The sequence below is a fragment of the Perca flavescens genome, chromosome 20 (assembly GCF_004354835.1).
Source record: "Perca flavescens isolate YP-PL-M2 chromosome 20, PFLA_1.0, whole genome shotgun sequence".
NCBI lineage: Eukaryota > Metazoa > Chordata > Actinopteri > Perciformes > Percidae > Perca > Perca flavescens.
In genome coordinates, this window is record NC_041350.1 from 21,442,237 (window position 1) to 21,460,379 (window position 18,143).

General features: G+C 41.0%; 1 protein-coding gene across 1 annotated transcript; it reads left to right on the forward strand.

Annotated features, from left to right (window-relative positions):
- Nucleotides 1-5,495: 5,495 nt before the first annotated feature.
- LOC114547386 (inositol-3-phosphate synthase 1-A) lies at nucleotides 5,496-14,029 on the forward strand. Its single transcript, XM_028566725.1, is given in 13 exon segments — nucleotides 5,496-5,927; nucleotides 6,117-6,185; nucleotides 6,680-6,795; nucleotides 6,891-6,939; nucleotides 6,942-7,051; nucleotides 7,811-7,940; nucleotides 8,555-8,748; nucleotides 8,876-9,025; nucleotides 10,707-10,922; nucleotides 11,660-11,824; nucleotides 11,923-12,036; nucleotides 12,792-13,009; nucleotides 13,202-14,029. Coding segments are annotated over 12 exon segments (1,626 nt in total). The 5' UTR covers nucleotides 5,496-5,927; nucleotides 6,117-6,148; the 3' UTR covers nucleotides 13,329-14,029.
- The last annotated feature ends 4,114 nt before the right edge of the window (nucleotides 14,030-18,143 follow it).

Sequence of the window (18,143 nt, forward strand, 5' to 3'; positions counted from 1 at the left end):
GAGACTTGACTTGGACTCAAGCTCAAAGACTTGAGACTCGACTTGGATTTTCAAAAAATGACTTGTGAACATTTCTGGTAACCACTAATAGCGTTGTCAAAGTAATAGAAAGTTTAAAATGCAGGTAATATAAGTGAACAAACAACAGATAGGCATACTGTATATTGCACATAGAAAACAATATCGAAAATCAGTTTCCAGTGACCAACAACAATCCAGCTTTATATAATGTTAATTAAAACAGGTTAAACTTGTTATCTTCTTTATTTTTGGCTGCAGTGCAGGCCTGGCTGTTGGGTGGGGCAACAAGCTACTTGTGAATGACAGCAAGACTAAAGAGATGATAATAGATATTGAAGGAGGTAGAAAAGGAACTACGCCCTCCTTAATATCAACGGGTCCTCAGTGGAGAGGATGTGAGCATGGTGCTCACATCAGTGAGGGTCTGACCTGGCCGCTGCATACTGACTCTACTGAGTGGTGAGAAAGGCAAGCCAGAGACTTTCACCTCAGACGCCTGAGGATATTCAGGGTATCCCCTCAAACACTGAGAAATTGCTACTCCTGCATAATTGAGAGCGTCCTGATGGGGAACATCACTGCCTGGTACGGAAACTTCTCTGTTGCAGCATGGTGGCCCAATGGTTAGCACTGTGTCCTCAGCAAGAAGGTTCTGGGGTCAAATCCAGATTGTTCCGGGCCTTTCTCTGTATATTTTCTCCCCATGTTTGCGTGGGTTTCTTCCAGGTGCCGCCCCCAATCAAAAACATGTACTAGGTTCTCCAGTCAGTGTCCTTGGCTCAGATCTCAGAAAATATTTTCATTTTCAACTGGGCTGCCAAGTGTTTTTCTTAATTGTTTTAAGAAAATTGTGAAAAAATGTCCATCACGGTTTCCCAGAGTCCAAGTTAAGATCTTTGAATGTCTTTATTTAAGATAGGATAAGATATACTTTATTGTCCCCAAAAGGAAATTTGTTTTGGACTCTGTCCGTTCCGCAGCTTTACAAAGACAACACAAACTACAGAAAATAACCATTTCTTAACATACTCTCATGCAACACTAAACATGCTTTCATATACATTAGACAGGTACCTATACTGTAGTAAGCACATTAACTATAATCTGACTCCGCCAGATGGATTGCTTCGCATTTGCTCGGCATATCCATCTGGGAACTTTCTGTTGGAGAACTTTTGGGAAGGGGTGAAAATACTGGTTAGCTGATTGGATGAACCATCTGTCTATCACCTATGTTGGTGATAGACGGGCCAAATCAACCAATCAGATCCACGAAGGTATTAAAATACAACCACAAGCCCGCCCCTGCTGCTGCAGGCATAGCATAGCGCGTTAGCTCAGCAAGCAAGCAACATGTCGGTAAAGGAGATTTGCCGTTTGTGTAACGAGAATTTAGGAATAAAAGGCACCATTTCAGGTTCCCGGACCGCTGTCTGAAAATACTGGTTAGCTGATTGGATAAACCATCTGTCTATCACCACCTAACCCGCCTCAAAAACAACGCTGATTAGCCCGGTCGTTTGGCTAACGGCTCCAAATTTTCTCTATCTCAAGATGCCAGACTGATCTGCGAGTGGAAAACTGGAGCTTGCGAGATCAGGACGGTCTCACGAGGCTACATTAACTACTCCTTTCATTGGCATTTTTTAATTGAACCACCCTGTGGGCTGCATTCTCCGCAATAAGTGTAGCACAGCCCTTGCACAATGAGATATTGCACAACTAACATATTGCCCTACCCCAATAGCCTACGTATTGCACAAATGACACAATGTACTGTCATAATGCACACCCAAATAGCCTATGTATTGCACAACTAACTTATTGCACAATCCCAATAGCCTACAAATTACACAAATGACACATTTCCAAATATTCTATGCAGTACACAATGACATATTGAACAATCCAACAGCCCCATGTATTGCACCACTAACAGTTCTCAGCTGCAAATGACTGGAATGCACTTAAAAAAAACTGAAACTCAAAACCCTTATCTCACTATCTCCCTTCAAGGTACGTCTGTCTGAACTCCTGTCCAATCACTGTATGTGCTAACTGTTCTCCATCATTCATGCTCTGCTTTCGCACCCCCTTTTTGCATTCCATTTCTCTGTCATGCCCCCTTGCTTATCAGATTCTGTTCACATTCTTTTGCACTATTCATCTGCCCTGGTATGCTCAACTGTTATTCTTCCTATCTTTGTTGTCACACAATTTTTGTACTCCACAATCTGCATAAACTCCACAAACTGTATATTGACTCTTTACTACATTTCAGCATGTATATAGTCTGTCTATTCATGTATACTGTGTTATTACTGATCTACATCACTATTTAGACCAGGGGTCTTCAACATTTTTTAAGCCAAGGACCCCTTAACTGAAACAGAAACGGATCAGGGACCCCCTACTACATACAGTATATTGTATAAAATGAAGTTGTATATTTAGGGCAGCCTAAAGCCTTTATAGATACCTTTTTTTGCATAGAATACTAAACTATTCAAGCTATTCAAATAGCCTAATAATTGTCAGCATGATTTTATGAATTATTTTATAAATCATGATGTGGAACAGTCAGTACTTTGGGATGAACTGTATCTGTTGATGGTTACCTTAGTGACTACATTACCTATAGGCCAGTAAGCCTATCATCAGTGGGGATTTATATTAGCTAATAATATGTTGGAATCATGTTAAGACTTTTTAATTTTTTTTTTTTAAACGTTCAAAAATTAACAATAATTTGGAGGCCCCCCTGCAATGACTCTGAGGACTCCCTATGGGACCCGGATCCATGCAAATTATGGGAGTTTCCCGGGAGAAATAACAAACCGGAAGGGGTCCAGGAGATAGAGCTAAAAAACGGGAGAAACCCGGGAGAAACGGGAGTGTTGGCAGCTATGATATAATCAATATTTGCTTGCTGTTCACCATACTTACATCCATTATAAGAACACTTAACCAAGGTCTAGTCAGTGTGGTATTTGTTTTAAATTATATAGAAGACCTTTGGTTGTTCCTATTTAGTGCTATAATGATCAGGATAGTGCAGCAACACTAACACAGTTAAACAGTATAACAGATAAGTTACTTTGCAGTACAGTATAGTATGAATAAATACAAGAACATTTTTCTCAATAAAGATAATTTAATTATAATTGAATACAAAAGGTATATTTATTGTTTAACAATAAATATATTATGTTTAACACTTTTGCAAGGCACTGTATTAGGGTCATAATTCTCATTAGGGGCTGAGCCCCCCTAAAGGTCTGATCCTTTCGCCCCTGGTTAAGGGTTAAGGGCCACCAAACTGCTCAAGAAGCAATGTCAACTAACCCGATTTTGGATTACTACTTTTTAATTCTGAGATAACATTTAGGTTGACCTACTTTTTACGGACGTTAGCGATAACTAGTGCTATTGTGGATTTGTGTAAGATTTGACATGAACACCTGCAAGAAGGAAATATGGCTCAAACATGTATGGATTGTTGTGGATACAGCAAATGACGTGCATTGCTATGGATTATATCGTCCATGGATTATATTGGATTGCATGGAAAGGTAGGATGCCTGTATCCTCTCTCCCAACACCTGGCACCTATTCCAATCAGCGCACCTGCGACTCATCCTGCTCCATCATCTGCCTTCAAACACCAGTCTGACTTTCCTCTCCCTGCCGGATTGTTGCTTGCCACTGAGTATGCTCATTCACCAGCCTTCGATATTTGTACCTAGTGTAGTTTCTTGTCTCTGGAGTCTGTATTTACGTGTCTTTCCTGTTTCCTGATGTGACTAACTGGAAGATCTCTGTCCTCAGAAATAACCCACTTTAGGAATCATCTGCTACCAATAAGCCACGCCACGCTGGATCATTGAGTCTGCAGTTGCAGTGAGGAACACAGCCCAGACCCCAAGCCATTTTCGAACCCAGCACCCCATGAAATGAAATGATTTAACTTAAAAACTGATTATTTCCACGGAACTGGAGTCCTGGTGGTGCTGCTGGATGTGCTGTAGTATCCTGGTGCTTTTAAACAAAGCCTGCGTTACAAACGTGGAGCTGCAGTTTGAAAGACATGGGCAAGAGGTCAGGTTATGTCATGAGTTACCATGATTACAAGTCGTCTGATGTTTACCATTCATGGCAATATCCATCTGATCCACTCAGTATCTTATCTCTGAGGAATGTAGAGGTCAGTTCAGTTATCTGTTAGTGTCACTTTGATCGATATAAGGAGTGCATGCATGTGGATGAAGCTTGCAGGCAAAATCTAAAAGCATAGTGGAGATAAAATGTTCTGTTTAGTAAAAGTCAGGGAACCTAAGGTCTCATCCTAGAAAAGCACTGTCAAAGAGCAGAAACATAACTAAAAAACTAACTAAAAAGCAAGGTACTGATGTAAAACAAATTATATTGTTTTTAAAGAGGAGTAGATAATCTATGTCCTTCAAAGATAATATGATAATTTAATTATTTGTTTCCCAGTACACTTTTCCTCTCAATGCAAACAGGTTATGCTTTTTATCTTCCTTATTTGTGGCTGTAGTGCAGGCCTGGCTGTTGGGTGGGGCAACAGCAAGACTAAAAAGATGATAGTGGAATTTGAAGGAAGCAGAGAAGGAACTAACTAACCCTGCTTAATATCAACAGGTCCTCAGTGTAGAGGCTGGACAGCTTCAAGTACCTTGGTGGTCACATCAGTGAGGGTCTGACCTGGCCGCTGCATTTCAACTCAGACGCCTGAGGAAATTCTGGGTATTCCTTCAAACACTGAGAAATTGCTACTCCTGCGTCATTGAGATCGTCCTGACGGGGAACATCACTGCCTGGTACGGAAACGGCACTGAACAGGACCAGAAAGTGGTGTGATCATCTGAACATACAATATGCGGTGCCCTACCCTGCCTAAAGGATATTTACACCAGATGTTGCAAGAACAATGCTAGGAGAATTATTAAAGATCCAAACAGCCCCACATTTTATAGTGAATCATGCACAAGTTGAAGGAGCTGTTGGAATTACATTTCACTGTAATTGTACCTGTACAATATCATGTGACAAATAAAATTGATTGATAAGCTAAGTGATTGGTTGATTGTATAAAGGGGTTTCATTCAGCACTTAAAGCACCTTAACATTTGCCATTGTGTTACGACTGTAATGTTTTGACATTTGCAATATGGCAAATATTTTAGCCACAATGTGTAGTGTTATTTTTTATTGTTTTAACCTTATGACTGTATGTGTTTGCATGTGTTGTATGTCCTGTTCGCTTACATCAGGGACCATGTTGGAAAAAAGTGTTTCTCGCTTTTACATGTTATCCCTTGGATCCCCTTGTTGTCTTTCTATATCCATAAATAAACCAAACCAAACCAAAACACCTCTCCAATTGGTTTGTCCTTCTCTATTGAATTGTGTAGTTTCGATCATGAGTTGCAGTAACGTAATAGTTATGCAGGAATGCATAGAAAACCCAGCCCTTGGTTTATTTGCAACCGGTTCTCAAGCCTCTCCATCCTCGCGTGTTATGTAAGAGGAGGGACTGAGCAGTCTGATTGGCACTTGCACTGAATACGTCGACCGAGGGAGGATATAATCATTTGAGAGTACTGCGCACTCTTACAAGCACCGCTGGCATCTTCCGACAGAAGGTACTGGAACTTTCCATTTTAACAGGCGAAGAATTATCAGCGACACACACCGGGACCGACTTCATTTAAGGGAAGTTACTTATCAGCGAGACACCCCAGGTCATCGTTTGCGAAGTTACTTCAGCGAGACGCACCGGGACCGACTTCATTCAAACAACGTTACTTATCAGCGAGAGACCCCGCTACCGGCTTCATTTAAGCGAAGTTACTTCCAGACGTTTTTACTTGAAGTGGAAGAAGGTAAGCATTCTTTAGCCTTAATGAAAGCAGTAAAATCATGCAAGTGTGGGGGTCGCTAATGCATTGCCAAAAACCATTGTTTTAATCAGCTCATGCTTTTTATATATTACATATTTATGCATATGTAATTAGTAGGTTACAAGGTAAGTAGTAACTGGTAATGGCTAAAAGAAACGTGTTTTCCAGAAGAACTACGCAGTACGCAGCATATTCTATCGTGAATGACAGTATGGCTGCACTTCACCATCAAGCCACCAGGTAGGCCTACGCACTAGAATATTGCACCAACCATGCCTGTTGATGAGAGTGCGTACTTAGGCCTTTTTTTTTTTTTTTTTTTTTTTTTTTTTTTTCATCTCCGACCCGAACGTTAGTAAATTTATACCCCTACAAAACTCAAGCTTAAAACTCAAACCCTGAAGGTAAGGGGGTTTTCCGGGTTTAGTTTAGGTTCATATAAACGAGTCATTCATTTGTTAAGGTATCTGTTTCTCCGTTTTTATTTGATAGAAGTAGCCCAATATGGTCTGGCAGGAATTACTAAGAAAATCCAGTTCTGTCAGTTTAGTTAGGCATGACCAGACCTGACCATTACTAGGCAAGACCAGAGGCAACTTATCTCTTCCTTTTTCAAAAGGCCATGCGGTAACATGTTGTGACGTGTTGAGGAAATGCATTACTCATAGTGCCATTTCCACTTACAGAGGAAGAGCTTGGACAAATTAAGTTTTCTCTCTTCCCTGACTCTGCAGCCATGTCTGTCAACGTTCATATCAACAGCCCAAATGTGAGGTACACAGATACACACATTGTGTCTCAGTATCCCTACCAGACCACATCAGTTCACAGAGAGGGAAACAAGGTCACAGTAAGTGGACCTTTCTGACATACAGCTGTTTTTACATATGCGTCTGTGTGTGTCATCTGTACAGTCTCCCTCTAATTTTGCTCCATAAACAACAGGTGACTCCCCGCACTACCGAGTTGACCTTCCGCACAGAGAGACGTGTGCCCGTCTGGGTGTGATGCTGGTTGGCTGGGGAGGCAACAACGGGACCACAGTCACAGCAGCTGTACTGGCCAATAAGCTCGGTCTCACCTGGAGAACCAAGACTGGAGAGAAGGTGGGTGGAGTGACACAAACACGCCTGTACACTCGTACAAATAGTGAATAATAGTGAACAAATAGTGAGTATAGGACCCCCTTGGGGTGCTATCCTTTTCAGTAAATTCAAAATGTTATCAGCTGTTTACATTAATTTCAGTATAGTTTGAAATATCAAATCACTTTCCCTTTGACAGTAACATATCTAACTTTGAATATGTTACCCTCTCAAACAACCTTCTGCAAGTTGATTTCCATACTGCACTGAAATGACTGCAAACCACTGACTGCCTGCTTGGAATGACCATCCTTGTATAAAGCATGCAGCTAAAACATGCAAACACCACAACGATTCTTCTTTTAAAAAAAAAAAATTCTAGATGGTGAATGAACCCTTTATAACCAGACTATACTTTGATGTGAAAACCTTAGCCTACCACTAGGGAGCTAATAGAGAGCCTACTTTGTCATATTTTATAAATATAGCCCACTGTCCTTAAATACAGTGGTAGAAACTCATTATAAGATGGTTATGCTAACATGTTCATTAGAGCGTTAAGGGCTTAACTGACTCTGGTCTTGAGGATTTCCCCTTATATGGGCATACATTGTTACTTTTATGAGCTGGTTCCTGTGATTTCCATTTCAGCCATTTTTTCTCAGATTTAAAGGATTTAATATACTTGTAATAAACCATAAAACCACCAAAGATTATACATTACTTACAGGGAATGAAATCACAGTGTTTTTTTTTTTTTTTTTCTCCCACATTCTTCAGAAAGCAAACTACTTCGGCTCCCTCCTGCAGGCGTCTACTATTTGTCTGGGATCAGACCTCGAGGGCGAGGTCAACATGCCCCTCTGTGACTTCCTACCCATGGTGCACCCTAACGATATAGTCTTTGATGGTATGGACAGTTGCAGATGATCAAGGTCTAACCTCTGGTGCAGAAACTGAGACGTGTGTGTGTGTGTGTGTGTGTGTGTGTGTGTGTGTGTGTGTGTGTGTGTGTGTGTGTGTGTGTGTGTGTGTGTGTGTGTGTGTGTGTGTGTGTGTGTGTGTGTGTGTGTGTGTGTGTGTGCTAAAGCACTAGTTCTGTGTTCAGGCAAATTCTTCCGCTGACGTATAAGCAACATGGCAGGATGAGGGCTGCTGGTGGTCGCAGGGGTAAACACACTTTGCAGCCTGCAGTCCAGTATGCCTGCCCGTTTCATCTAAAAAAACACTTTAAGAGGGAAAGTGAAGTAACAGCAGCGTTAACAGCAGGGAAATCTGAGCCTAGGGCAGCTTCATGGGCAGTCTGTCCATGAGGTGAAGATGGTCAGAGATGTGCTTCTACAGTATGGTGTCCTCTGATGCAATCTAGTCTGTTACTTCATAAGGGCAGAGCTTAAAAAGGCAAAGAGTTGCTCTAGTCTATTATAAGATGAAAGGGATGACTCACCCCTACCCTTTAAGTTCTGGAAAATGAGAGATACAAAAGGAATCCAGCACCTTTTTGTTTGTTTTTTGTGTTTTTAGGCTGGGATATCTCTTCAATGGATCTTGGCAGTGCGATGGAGAGAGCTCAGGTGTTTGACTGGTCATTACAAAAGCAACTGCAACCACACATGAGCCGCATGAAACCCAGACCGTCAATCAGTATCCCAGAATTCATTGCTGCGAACCAAGAGAGTCGGGCAGACAACATCCTTACTGGGAGCATGGCGGAGCAGGTAATGCATGTTCTACTGACCAGCAGATTTATGATAACTGGAGTCTCTTCTCCATCTATGTATTTCATTTAAGGTTGTGCTTTATATGTAATTTTTAATCGACTCTAAAGAGTAAATTGTCTTCCAGGTAGAGCAGATCAGAGCTGACATAAGGGATTTCCAGAAGTCGAGTAATGTGGACAAAATCATTGTTCTTTGGACCGCCAACACTGAGCGCTTCTGTGATATCATACCTGGGGTCCATGACACTGCAGAGAACCTGCTAGCTGCAATCCAGGTGAGAGCAGGAGCCGTGAAGAATTTGGTTCGAAAGTGTACGTTTTTAAAGACACAAAACCTTAAGTTGGTTTCAGTAGGAATTATAATTAACTTTAACTGTCCTAGAAACCAACCTAAATTATGATTTTGGTTGATAGTCATGAATTCAACTTTAATTTCTTACTAATGTTGAGGACCAAACAGTAATCCTCCATCCCATTTAGTGATGAATAAAGCTTAGAGGATGAGAAGATTAGCACTTCAATTTCAATTTGTAGATGAAATGCCATAATGAGTCAGCTAGAAAATTATGATTGGTCCTTCATGGGTGAGTTTATATTTTATCTCCTGTCTTCAGCATGCTTGTAATACTGTCAGCAACAATAATAGTCTATTTCACAGACTAAGGCCGGCCACAGACTAAGGCCGGCCACACACTTGCTGCGTCGTGTCTGCTGGCCTTGTCTGTACACATGTATGTTTCCCATTGATTTACTGCACACAAGCAGTCAGCAGTATTGATCTTTTTTAAAATTACATTTATATCTGCATTTATGTCAAAACCTAGAGACTTTCAAACATCAACATTTCATTTATTAATATGTATTGGTGTCAAAATGACAAACATTTTTTTCTATTCTATTTTGCCTGGAAACACTTCCAACACGCTCGCGTGTTGCATGAAAAATAGGCGTCGGTTCTATTTCTAGCATGCACGCGTTTTCGGTGCGGCTCGAGCCCCGCCTGAGACGTGCGTGTCACGCAGGCAGTGTGCAAGCTCTAACCTGTTAACATGGGACCCGTAATAAAAACGGACACGCCACGCAGCTGACACGCTCACGCCACGCAGCCAGTGTGTGGCCGGCCTTATGATCTTCAGCAAATACCTCGATTTTAGATAGGCATGAAATGGACAATAGAGATGTGCCATAGAGATGATGTGGAGAGGTAAATGTGGACCTTGTGAGTCAAGCTGTAATATGATGATACACTCAGTAACGGTCATTATCTCTTTTTGGCTGGACCATAAGACCGTAGGACCAGTCCTACAACCCCAAAACTCTGTCACTCTGTCACTGAGTGAGGAAGTTCCACCATTGGTCGGAATGAGTGTGATGATGTCAGTGTTGGTGTTTCCCCATTGACCATTGCCTTTTTCAAACTTGTGTGTGTGCGCGTGTGTGTGTGTGTGTGTGTGTGTGTTCCTCTGTCGATCTCTCTTCAGACAAATGAATGTGTGTAACAATCACAACCTGCAGTAAATAAATATACTGGATGGGCAGGTCTTGGTTTTTCATCATGTAAAAATTGGGGTAATTGAAACTCCAGAAGAACAGCAGTGACAGGAGCATAAAATTAAATTTAAAAGCGTTGGCAAGCAGGGGATGCCAGTTTGATCATTTATCAGAATCCGATCCATTATATCATATGTAATGTCATCTATATTGTATATAATAGATTATCAGTGTGTTTTCTTGCGAGATTTTCTTGCACATGGAAAAAATAAACGACACTCCGAAATGTTTGCTGTAACAGTACAATTGCAGAGATAACAATGTAATATTTAAATTCACATTACAGACACCACCACTTACTATCCCTATAACAACTTGGCCACAGTAAGGCATATTGACCATTCACGCCCCAGCCATATAATAGGTTTTGACCTAGTTTTGTTTTTACTACTGTACATCCATTAGGCTGGAGCAGCGATTTCTCCCTCCACTCTGTTTGCAGTGGCCAGTATACTGGAGGGTTGTGCCTACATCAACGGCTCCCCACAGAACACTTTTGTACCAGGCGTCATAGAGCTGGCCGTGAAGAAAGGGGTGTTTATTGGAGGAGATGACTTCAAATCTGGTCAGACAAAGATCAAGTCAGTGCTGGTGGACTTTCTGGTCAGCTCAGGTATCAAGGTAAGAAAAAGAATGCATGGCTAGAAGGAAGGGGGGATCCATGAAGTAATGATCTGATACTAATAAGATTGAGTTGCCACTAATGTGGTTATAATAGAAAAACTAAGAATACTAAAATAGGGGGGTTCATGATTTGAGAACGATCTTTCCTATTTAAGACCAGAATTAAAGTGAGAATTAGTGCATTAAAATGAGGAACTGATACTGGTCCCATAATTGTAAAAGCATGTGTGCATCAAATGGGAATATACTATTTAACATAAGTTAGGTCAATCACTTATTTATCGCTCAAAATCACAAATTTGCCTCAAATGGCTTTACAATCTGTACAGCATACAACACCCTCTATCCTTAGACCATTGGTTTAAGGAACATAACAGGGGAAAAAGTGGAAGAAGCTTCAGGAACAGCAACAGTGTGAGAAGAAATTAACATTTATATTCACACATTTATTCGGCACATACAATCTTATAGTATAATGTAGTGAAATTCCATTTTTGCATTTAACCCCACCTAAGATTAAGATGCAGTGTCTTGACACGGGGCCGGAGGAGCCGGGGATCTAACCAAGTCATCAATCTTGTGGTTGAAGGATGACCCACTCTACCTCTGGGCCACAGCACAACAACTGTGATTGTGATTGTCCTACCAGAGAATAAAGATGCCAACTTAAAGCTTACAGTACCATGTATTTTCTGAACAAAGACATCTTAATAAGTTCCTCTTCCCTTTGACAGCCGACCGCCATTGTCAGCTACAATCACCTCGGCAACAATGACGGGAAGAACCTGTCGGCTCCACAGCAGTTCCGCTCCAAAGAGATCTCCAAGAGCAACGTGGTGGATGACATGGTCCAGTCAAACCCCATATTGTACCAGCCTGGAGAAAAACCTGACCACTGTGTAAGTGACTCAGACACAGAAAGATAATGAGCTCCGTATGGACGTTTACTGAAAACAACTGGTCAGACTCATTAACTGTCTCGGTGTGATTTTTTCAGGTGGTGATTAAATATGTCCCCTATGTGGGAGACAGCAAGCGTGCCATGGATGAATACACATCTGAAATAATGATGGGAGGGACCAATACTATCGCACTGCACAACACCTGTGAGGTCAGTGATCCGTAGTAGCTCCGTTTCTATAAAACATGTAACTGAAACAGGAAAATCTAGCCTAGTAGAACAATTTTCAATACGAGAGTCCAGAGTGCTACTTGCTTGCTAAACTCAACGTTCAAAATGTAGTTGTGGAGGAAGAGGCTCAGGAGTGCCAGAGCTTACTGTTAATTGCTTTAGTCCACCATCAGTCCTAAACATCAGATAACATCTAATCTGGTTATCTGGCTGAAAAACAGATCTACTGCACCGGTTTCTCCCTGGGATCGTCCCATTTTTCTATAAACAACTTAAGCTACCAAAAATAATTTTGAAAGATTCTGCAATCACACAAAAAATGCTTTACATTAGTGGCTTTAAGAAGAAAAAAAGCAAACAAATATGTACATTTCAGATGTTCTTTCCTAGCAAATAAATGCTGAATTTACAAAAAACTAAAACACCTAGTAAGTTCATCTTAACTGGTTGACTCATTGATTCAACAATAGCAACAACACTTGAAACACTGGAGTCATTGGATCTGCATCAGTGTAGTTGGCATTAAAGTCCTTAATGTGTGGAATTTAAAAAAGTTTAGATTTGGGGACTCCTGGTGGTAATGTTTAGAAAGACACTGCGATAGGGTAAATACAATTCTTGCATGTGCAAGGGACTACATTATGTTGTAGGAGTTCTATCTATTGATAAATGTGTGTTTAGCCACTCCCTTCTCCCTCTATTACACCATTCTCATCTTTCTTTCTTTGCAACAGGACTCTCTTCTAGCCAGCCCAATCATCCTGGACCTGGTGATCCTGACAGAGCTTTGTCAGCGTGTGACTGTCCGACCCCAGGGGGAGGAGGACTTCCTGTCTTTCCACAGTGTCTTAGCAGTGCTCTCCTTCCTCTGCAAGGCCCCCCTGGTCCCATCAGGGACACCGGTCATCAACGCCTTTTTCCGCCAGAGGGCCTGCATACTAAATATCATGAGGTTTGAACAAGGCTTTGGTTTCGTTACCTAGATTGCATTACCACACATTTTCCCCAAAGATTGCATTATACATTCAACAGAAGAATTATGCTTTTAAGGACGTTTAAGGCTTGCATATATATAGGTGTAAAATTCTTGTGTTTCATTTGGTGACAGAAGTTCAGTACAATCTCCGTCTCTTGTCTTTTTCAGAGCGTGCCTCGGCCTTCCTCCTCAGAACCACATGCTGTTGGAGCACAAGCTGCAGAGAAACTTCCTGTATCCACATATCTCCAACATGAATGGCCATGTGGCTGCTTTGGAAAATAATTGGAACTAAAAACGTAATACAATTGTAAACTACAATTGGCAGTACAACTGACACCGTGTATAACAAGAACAAAGGCCCTCATTGATCTATTGTTGCGAAAATAACAACTTTGACAACTTTGCAGAGTAAACTTGACATTAATGTAAGATGCATTTAAAATCAAGGTATTAATCGAGTCTTGGCCTATTAAACAATGGCGTGGTGCTGCAACATTTACATGTCATACATGCAGTTCTGCTATAGCTACTGAGCAACAACAGAGGCCTATATGAAGCCCCTAGACTACATTATTCCCCACACAGCGGAACATTGTTCAAAGCAGGCTATTTTGTTCAAATATATATATAAAGTAAATGCATCTTTGCTTGTATCAATATTCAAGAAGTTCTCCAAGTGCAATGCATATGTGGAATACAATTGTACTGTATAGTTCATAGGAATAGGTTCATATGTTTAACAAGCAAATGTGATGCTAATTGTGCAGCTGTGAAAAAAAACTTAATGAAGCAATATCTGTTGTTTGATGAATGAGGGTCATCTTCTTAACTTACTGTATTTTGTGTTATTGTCTTAATCACTGCTTTACTGTAGCCATCCATATGTTTTTGTTTGAAGATACGTTTTTGAAAACGTGGATGCAGTTTTGACTATTTTGTCATTGAGTAACATGGGCTATATACAATAAACCTTAACATATTATTTGAACTTAACATATCTGAGGCATTCATTTTTGTATTGGTCTTTTTCACCTTTCCTCCTAAGTTCAAATATGCTTTATTTCCGTGAATTGATAATAGCTATTATAGTAAAGACAAGCATATGACGCTACTGTATATATAAAATCATGGTAATGAGGAATGACAAATAAATAGCAGATAGTCAATGATTTAGTTTTGACTAAAATGTGTCTTGTGCACAGAGTATAAAAAACTGGTGTGCTGGTACTGAATGTCTGGTAAGTTGTAATTTGTTTACATCTATTCTTTAATCGGATGCTGATTTTTTTTTTTAAATGCAAAATTTTATTGGTATTGTATTTTGGTACAGTTCTGCTTGTGTTTAGACACATTTAAGGGATGTTTCACCGTTGGAAAGACGAATATATCTATAAATTGGGTCACTTATGTAGAAGAAATGTGAAATTGGTGGCTTCTTGGCCTAGCCTGGTTGACACCAGACCCTTCTCAATAGTAACTGAGAGTGGGTCTGGGAAAGGTTCATTGACAGTTCATTTCCAAAGGGGCATCACCAACGGACGCCACTCAAATGCCTCTGGGTGCACTGGTTGCTGGTTGCTGCGCTTCGGTAGCCGTAATGTTGAATGTAAACAAAAAGCTGCTCGTCGTCGCGTAGCGCCCGCCTCAACGGTTGTGATTGGTGTAAAGCCCGCCTCAGCGGTTGTGATTGGTGCCACGATTTTGGGAACATTGGAAATGGGTTTGAATGGGCTCTTCGCCAGACTGATTTGCAGGGCAAATCTCAAATTTGGCAGAAGTTCGTCAGGGTTTACCAAGGGGGTAAGCTTCGCTTCAGAACTCTAACCTCCTATGGCGCCATTTTGATGCTACAACAATATCACCTCTCGTTAGCATTCCATCGACTGCCATTCATTTTGACATCACTTTGACAGCGAATAACTTTACATCTGAAGCGTTTAAAGACTCTATTTGTCCATTGTTTATTTCTAAAGAAACACGACAATGTATTAAAGGCTCCATTACCTTGTACCTCACGTTATGGCTCCGTAGCAGACGTGTTTGTAAAAATTGGCTAACGATCATGTCATAACCAAGCGACTTACTGTCGCATAGTAGAGGAATTACCGTATAGTACAGGAGAAGCTTGCAGGCAGTTTCGACTTACATTAGCTGTTAATGTTAACTAGCATTTTAGTTAGCAATAATTAGCCTGTGCCCATGTTATCTCCTACGTTATACCTACGCTCTCCGTCTCTGCAAGATTCGAATGATAGATTTCTCTTGGCACAGCTACCAGAAGACTTACAACTTTCAGACAGGTTGCTCACGTCACATTTACGTTGTCTCTCTCAGTTGGAGGCTGCGCAGTAACGCTAAGCGATCACCGAAAGTGCTTCTAATATCCTTCACTGGTCTCCGTCCAGAGCAACGGGATCTGTTGGTCCAGTTTATATACTGTCTATGGGGTTTACCCAGGCTATTCTAGGCCGAGAAAAGCCAGAAAATGTGTTTTTTGCTCATGTGGATGAAAGACACCAAATCCCAGAATGCACTTGCTTTGCTGCTTCAGAGTATGCTCCCAAGCCACGCCTACCGTTTACAGACATACAGACAGTGAGACAGTCTACTTAAGTGTGTTTTATTGTCATTTCAACCATACACATGAAACGTTTCACCGTGGCTCAAGTGGTGTCTGACATTTAAAATATATAAAAGTTGGTCAGAATATAGCGAGACTGGCAAGGGAAATACAAACAAGAAATCGAGATCTAATCAGTTTGAGAAACAGAAAACTGGTAATGTGGAGAACGCTCAAGAAAACATTTGGAAAGTTATTATTGAGTTTGATCAGGATGGTGGACACTACCACCCGATCAGACTTACCAAGGCGATTGAGAAAGAGATTGGTAAAATTTAATTTGCTCGGTTTATGAGCAATAAAAGAGTACCGATACATGCAACCAGTAAACAACAAGAAAAGATTCTCAAAATGTCTTCACTACAAGGGGAAAGGATGAAGGCACACATCGCAGGAGCAATGGCAAAAGTGAGAGGAGTGATTTCAGGAGTCCCACTGAGTATGTCGATGGAAGATGTCAAAAATGAGATTCAGGGAGGTTAAGTGATTGAAGCCACACGGCTAAAAAGTAAACCCATTGAAGGAAACACTTTGTTCACCTGGGTCCCTAAGTCAGTGCAAAATTACAGTTGAGAGAGTACATCCCCAAACCTCTTCGGTGTTATAAATGTCAAAGATTGGGACACATAGCACAGCAGTGCAAAGGAAAACTAAGGTGTAGATGTGGTGGTCAGCTGAATGGTAAATGTGACAAGGATGCAAAGATTAAAATGCTGTAACTGGGTGCTAAAAGAGAGACCCAGAGGGATAAGATTCAAAGTAAAGTCTATGCAGAAGCTCTAAAGACAGTGACCCCAAAAACACCAGTAGAATGGTCCAAAGAAACATTAGTATCAATAATCAAGAACTAGACCAATACACATGCAGGTTACATCACAAGTAAAGTTGGTGATTATACATTGGTATAAGGTTATTGTGGAGGCACAGAAAGATTCCTTGGTGTAAGTGAAAAAGCAGATGGAATTGTTGAAAACTGAAAATTACACAAGTTAGAATGCTAATTATGGTAATTCACATACAGTGGAACGCCAGAAGCCTCATAGCTAATGGTCAAGAATTTAGAAAGTATCTTCACAAATTTGATGTAGTTCCAGATGTAGTATGTGTACAAGAAACTTGGTTACGACCCCAACTACATTTTGTTATACCAGGGTTCAGTTCTTTAAGGTATGATAGGCCTAATAATCAAAAAGGTGGAGGGTGTGCTACCGTTCTCAAGGATGGGCTGGCATATAGGGAGCTCCCATGCCCAGAGGATATGGAGTGTATAATGGTTTAGATGTTGTTAACTGCTTTAATTATTGACAGATTAAATGAAATGGCAGTGACTGTATACGGGAAAGAAATATGGTGTGGCAATTTGAATGCACGTCTACAAAACAATCATACAACCATAATGGGGACATAGATGAAACAAAAAAAGATTATTTTTTTTGGACAGGGTACAAGAATAGATGTGAATAGGGGCAATACATCATGTTTGGATATTACACTGGTATCAGACAGTTTAGTGAATACCTGTGAATGGCATGTTAAAGGGGTGATAGAATGGTTATATACGGTATTTCACGCTGTTCCTTAAAGTGATGGTTCGGAGTAATTTGCCCTAGAGTCCTTTGCACCATGACCTCGAGCCAAACACCCCCCCAGAAGCTTTGTTCACCTGGGTCTAACATTGGGCGAGTTAGCGTAGAGTAGCGTTAGCAGCTGAATAGCTTAGCGCAGGGGCTAAAAGGACCCACGTTTGTATCTCGCCCCACTAATAATGCCCGAAATGATACCAAAGGTCTACACTAGTACATATAGGTTATGCACTCATAAAACGATGGATTGGAAAGTTTGTAAGTACACCAGAAGTTTATGTAAATAACACTTTCCTGCTGGCTTCTGCTCTCTGCTGTTGTTGCTGCTGTGAGACGAGTGCTTAGGGACGTCTACAAAACACCGAAAAGAGATGCAACAAAAATATTTTTTTTTTTAAACTTTTTTGGTATCATTTCAGGCATTATTAGTGGGGTCATTTACGAGATACAAACATGGGTCCATTAGCCCCTGCGCTAAGCTATTCAGCTGCTAACGCTACTCTACGCTAACTCACCCAATGTTAGACCCAGGTGAAAAAAAGCTTCTGGGGGGGGTGTTTGGCTCGAGGTCATGGTACAAAGGACCCTAGGGTAAATTACACCGAACCATCACTTTAAGGTCTCTTAATAGGGTATGTAACATTGGTTGGGCTGAAAATGACTCTTTTGCTGTTTTTTTTGGCCCTAATGCTACCCTGTTAAATGGGACTGTCTTATTGAACTGGTGACGTGGACACCCACACCCCTGGTGACGTTGTTCCTCCATTAGCTCTCGATGCATAGCTTGCTGTGCTAGGTTCGACTCCACCAACTGTTGTACCAGCGCTTCCATTGTACTCTGTGACACGGTGAGGTAGGCCTACTGAGGCTGGTCGGCTTGCCCGCATTCTCCACCATATGTGGC